We start from the raw sequence: 6,000 nt of genomic DNA, 5'->3' as shown, positions 1-6,000 counted from the left end.
GCTAAACACATGTAACAGTGTAGGTTCCGTCCCTCTCTTCGCCCCAACCTGGGCTCGAACCAGTGACCCTTGCACACATCAACAACTGACACACACGAAGCATCGTTACCCATCGCGCCACAAAAGCCACGGCCCTTGCAACGCAAGGGGAAACCCTACTTCAAGTCTCAGAGCGAGTGACGTCACTGATTGAAACGCTATATTAGCGCGCACCACCGCTAACTAACTAGCCATTTCACATCGGTTACACACAGACAAACTAAATAACCCCCCCACTAATGACAAACACAAAACAGGTGCAAACAAAAACAGACATAACTAATAGACACTGAAACACAGATCGGTGGCAGCTAGTAGGCCGGCGACGACGACCGCCGAGCGCCGCTCGACCGAGGAGAGGCGCCCCCTTCTGTGGATGTTGTGACAAACACAGAGTTACACATGGAGTAAAACAAACATACAGTCAATTATACAGTAGAAAATAAGTCTATATACAATGTGAGCAAATGAGGTAAAGGCAATAAATAGGCCATGGTGGCGAAGTAAATGCAATATAGCAATTAAAAACACTGGAATGGTAGATTTGACAGTAGATGAGTGTGCAAAGTAGAAATACTGGGGTAGGATGATATCTATGAGGGTGCCCGTGTTTACGGAGTTGGGGTTGTACCTGGTAGGTTCATTGATCATTTGTGTGAGATTGAGGGCATCAAGCTTAGATTGTAGGATGGCCTGGGTGTTAAGCATGTCTCAGTTTAGGTCACCTAGTAGCACGAGCTCAGAAGATAGAGGGGGGGCAATCAATTCACATATGGTATGGAGGGCACAGCTGTAATCCTGGAAGTGCAGCCCCACCACCAATGAGCTTTAATGACTGGATTTTATACTATAACTGCGTCCAATATGTAAATAAAATAAAAAAAACTCTTCTAACTTTGGTTGAATGTGAAAAGTATTTGAACTTTGTTAGTGTCTGATGATCCCGGGGGAAAAAAGAGAGGCTTTTTGACCTATTTAAGTCAGCAATGAGTAGAATTAATTCTCTGAACATCGCATTATGTACTTACATCATACTTTTTGAAACCTTACCTAATACACTATCTACTACAATATATCACTCCATGACGATGGGGAAGAGAGACTCTTCATCCCTAGGTCTGCGTCTGACGTCAGGGCGTGAACCAGAGAGAGAGAGAGAGAGAGAGAGAGAGAGAGAGAGAGGCGGGAGGCGAGGAAGAGGAGGAAGAGAGGAAGCTGCGATAAACATTGTCACAGAGTGAGTCTAAAGTAGGACAATAAAAGAGTACACGGTATCAATGCTCGAACAATGGACTTAGCAGATATGATTCTCGTCAAATTCCTCTGTTTCATCTACTTAATAAATGACAGCCAAGGTGAGTGGGAGCATTTTGTATGTATTCTGTAGAGAAGAAGGAATAACGGGCTACATCCCAGAAGGGAAGAGTATCCAAGGCAACATTCGAGCGAATGGCTAGCAGGCTAGGCTAGCTAAGAAAGCTAACATAGCGGACCAAGGCCTGATCGTTGTGAAGATGTCGTTTATCCTTTTGACAAATCACAAAGCTATATAGTTGTTGAAATATATTTTATTTTAAGCTTGGCAAAGGCTAGTTTTCTTTTAAAACGATGATTTCCCATGATGGTTATGTGAAGGCTAACGCTAGCTAGCTCGCCGAGGTGCCATTGTTATGAGGATATAAAGAAGGATTCTGTTGTCATTTGACACGAACGACCAACGCGATTTGGGACATCTGATTTTTCTTGCAATATTATCGAGTACTTTCGGTCAATATTGTTTATGCACCACGTCAATACTAATTTGCAATTATGGGTTGTCCCACTTTCTGTCAACATTAGCTAGTTATCCAGCTAATTTAGCATCAGTTTAGCAGCAACACTTAGCTAGCTAGCCATATTTGCTTGATAATTAACGTACCTAGCTAGATATGCCTGTTGACATCTTGTAATTTTTGCATTTGTTGGCCCAAAGTCAATGGATCTCTAGAGAGAACATATTTTATCTTTGTTAACTTAATTATTACTAGCTAACTATGTGGTAGCTAACATCCTAGGGGATCAGGTAGCCTAGTGGTTAGAGCGTTGGACTAGTAACTGAAAGGTTGCTGGGTCGAATCCCTGAGCTGACAAGGTACACATCTGTCATTCTGCCCCCGGAACAAGGCAGTTAACTCAATGTTCCTAGGCCGTCATTGTAAAATAAGAATTTGTTCTTTAACTGACTTGCCTAGTTAAATAAAAGTACAACAAAAATCTGCAGATTCAAGTAACAATGTAACATTACCTAACAATATGTTTTTAACTATACGATGGATACAGTAGAAAGATACAATAGTATTCATGTGAATGCAACAATTTCCTGATTTTCATTGACAAGTTCTGATCAAGAAATCTATAGAGGCAACTCACTGTATGTTTTCAATGAGCTTTCGTTCTTGTTCACATGCCGCTGCTGCACCCACTGCATCATCCTTCCATCAGTTAGAAATCCCCTCCATGGACTAATTGCTCTAAGAAGTGATTTAACAGCTTTGATTGAATGTTGTGTTTCATGGTTCACGTAGTACTACCTAAATTATAGCCCGAGATGCATTCTTAATGAGCCTACCTTTCTTTACCCCTTTAAGGTCCTAGCAATTTTATTTGATATCTTCGGAGGTAGACTGGCGCTGGCAGCCAAAACACCCACTCAATCTAAACTTGAATTGATTCTAAATAACGATACAGTTCTGGATACATGAAACCCTTTTTAATTTCATATAATGCAAAATGTACTGTTCACCAGTGGCGGCAGGTGGGATGAGCGATAGGAAGATGGGCTCATATGGAACACGGTATCAAACATATGGAAACCACGTTTGACTTATTCCTTTAATTCCACTCCAGCCATTTACAATGACCCCCGTCCTCCTATAGCACCTCCCACCAGCCTCCACTGCTTTACACTGTTTTAACAGGCTTTATCACAGTTTCATCCGACAGTATTTTTTTTTTTTACAGTGACAACATGTTTTCTGTGAGCCTTCTTCCATTACATCCAGGTGTTCAGAGCATGCTAGATAGCTCATTAGTAAAGGTGGTCTGTCTGTGGTCCTTCTGTCTGTTCCGTAAACACCTGTTGTAATATGGAGATATGACCGTGTGGGAACACTAACCTTATAAAGGTGTGTATCAATGTCACCTTTTTTTTTTTTTTTTCGAAAATTATTTCTCGCTGATATGAAAGATTAAACAAACCTTATGCTTCCCAAACTTTACCGTGTGGCTCTTAACAAAACTCCTCGCACAGAACACGCCTTTCGTCCAGAGACTCTTGTATGTGATTTAGTGGAACTGAGAGTCATGATCTAGGGCTAAAACCAATTCATAGAGGCCAATTACCTTTTAGAGTCAAATGTTATTGATGAAGGTATCTCCTTCCCTTGGGGGGGGGGGGGGGCTTTGGTTCAGATCCCCAAAGCTCAGTGTGAACACGCATCGTTTGGAAACACAAGGCGCATATCTTTCATATCAGCGAGAAATAATTTTCGGGGGAAAAAAACTACACAATTTATATAGGGAAGATGTTCTCACACTGCCATATCTCCATGTTACAGTGCCTGTTTACAGAAAACAAGAGGCGACCACCTGTGCTAATTAAAACTAGAAGGGATGTGCATCTTTCCCTTTTCAAGATGATTCGATACATGTATAGATATACATGGGCTCTGATACGATACAGGAACGATACGTTTTAGTTTAGTATTTAGCCTACCTACCTGAATGATAGTTTAGTATTTAGCCTACCTACCTGAATGAAATCATGAGCTGAAACGGATAGTACAGTAGCTGGGAGCAGGCACGGGATTCAACACCTGTTCCTGTTAGTGATATCAGACCTGAGTTGAAATACTAGTTTTAATGATTTCAAATACTTTGTGTTGCTCTAGCTTGCCTGAGGTGGACAATGTTTGCCGTTTTGAGACTATTCTATTGGTCCATTAAGGCAAGCAATCTCAACCAAGCACAGATAAAGTATTTGGAATGATTTCAAGTAGTGTTTGAAGCCAGTTCTGAGTGATACTAATTCAGTTCTAATCCATTAGGCCTTATGTTAAAGCCTTATTATGTGTTCCGGGTGGTTTTATTTCTAGGGTTGAGAGTGAGATTGCTGTGACTGTTTTGCCAAGCCAGGCCTTTTACGGATGGAGATATATAAATAGACCTACATTCTATTTCTATAATAGATTCTAGTTCTATAATAGATTGTATTTCTGTAATAGATTATATTTCTATATTAGATTGTATTTCTATATTAGATTCTGTTTCAATATTAGATTCTGTTTCTATAATAGATTGTATTTCTATATTATATTCTATTTCTATATTATATTCTGTTTCTATTCTGTTTCTATAATATATTCTGTTTCTATAATATATTGTTTTTCTATAATAGATTGTGTTTCTATAATAGATTGTGTTTCTATATTAGATTGTGTTTCTATATTAGATTGTGTTTCTATATTAGATTGTGTTTCTGTATTAGATTCTGTTTCTATATTAGATTCTGTTTCTGTATTAGATTCTGTTTCTGTATTAGATTCTATTTCTATATTAGATTCTATTTCTATATTAGATTCTGTTTCTATAATAGATTGTATTTCTATGGATGTAGACTAAGCTATATGCTCAGTGAACTACCACTCCTTTGTAGGACTACCACTTCTTTTGCTCGTTTTAGTCATTTGAGGGGGGGAAATCCAGACGTTACGGTGGCCTCCACAAGTCAGGACTCCTATGTTAATTACACACAGAATGTTCCCATGTCCGGACTAAGTAGGCTAGAGTAATGTGTTTCCAGGCCTGGGTAGAATAATGTGGGATCATGAATGTTATGATGGTGCTATCGTTATAGGCTACTATCTTTTATATATGGTTTGTTGATATAGTTAGGCCTAGAAGAAGAAGATGAAAGGTGATATAATTAAGCAATAATGCCCGAGGAGGTGTGGTATATGGACAATATACCACGGCTAAGTGTTGTTCTTATGCAAGACGCAACGCGGAGTGCCTGGACACAGCCCTTAGCCGTGGTATATTGGCCATATAGCACAAACCCCCGAGGTGCCTTAATGCTATTATAAACTGGTTACCAATGTAATTAGAGCAGTAAAACTAAATGGTCTGATATACCATGGCTGTTAGCCAATCAGCATTCAGGGCTCGAACCACCCAGTTTATAATTGTAGTTAATATTCCGTTTACACAGCCTGTGGTTTGAAGAGGAGTGCAGTGTGATTTTTGTTCTCGTAGTCTTAAGTTCCTGTCTTGTCATCTTCACAGGTTACCATTATGTGAACCCCCTGAACAAGTATGTGCATCACTATGAGGGTCTCTCCTATAACACCTATGAGATACATGACAAGCACCTGAGAGCCAAGAGGGCCCTCCACCACCAAGACACGTTTCTCCATCTAGACTTCCATGCACACGGAAGGTAGGCCTACGTCTCCCAGACCTTTTTTTACGCTCTGTGTGTCTCTGTGTGTCTCTGTGTGTCTCTGTGTGTGTCTGTCAGTTTGTGATAGTTTATTTTGTTAAACATTCAAAGTAAAGCAGCAGGTGTAAACCTTAAGTTTATGATTCATTTTGTTCATTTTTGGGGGGAGGTGGTACTTTCAATGTAAACTAAAACGGCTAAAACCATAGATAAAGTATGTAGAAAAGATAATAGCCTTATATATTCTTAAATATATAAACTTTTGAGAACTAACAATCACCAAAATTATAGTTACAGTCAAAGAGAATTGAAAATTGCCAAAACAATGAATTTAGCAGTATTGATTAGGACAGTGAAGATACCGGTATCGCAATATTTTTTCCATGGTAAAAATGAAAACACGAAGTAGGAAATTGGCTTTAAAACTGCAACAAAAAAAATCTTAGCTCACTGCCAGAAAATGTAGAATTGCAGCAAATTTG

General features: G+C 39.4%; 1 protein-coding gene across 2 annotated transcripts in view; it reads left to right on the top strand.

Moving 5' to 3' along the window:
• Positions 1-1,189: 1,189 nt before the first annotated feature.
• The window catches only part of LOC115197708 (disintegrin and metalloproteinase domain-containing protein 10-like), a 47,842-nt gene continuing 43,031 nt past the window's right edge, over positions 1,190-6,000 (top strand). Inside the window, exons 1-2 of one of the 2 annotated variants that reach the window (XM_029759483.1) lie at positions 1,190-1,276; positions 5,362-5,515. Coding sequence is in view for 1 of the 2 variants with exons in the window: in XM_029759482.1 (XP_029615342.1) it covers positions 1,328-1,394; positions 5,362-5,515 (221 nt within the window). In the remaining variant the exon portion in view is untranslated. Of the gene's footprint in view, positions 1,395-5,361; positions 5,516-6,000 lie in introns of both variants that reach the window. The other variant, XM_029759482.1, reaches the window with a different exon arrangement.

This window comes from Salmo trutta, chromosome 7 (assembly GCF_901001165.1).
Source record: "Salmo trutta chromosome 7, fSalTru1.1, whole genome shotgun sequence".
Taxonomy (NCBI): domain Eukaryota; kingdom Metazoa; phylum Chordata; class Actinopteri; order Salmoniformes; family Salmonidae; genus Salmo; species Salmo trutta.
This window is presented reverse-complemented; position numbering and strand designations above follow the sequence as displayed.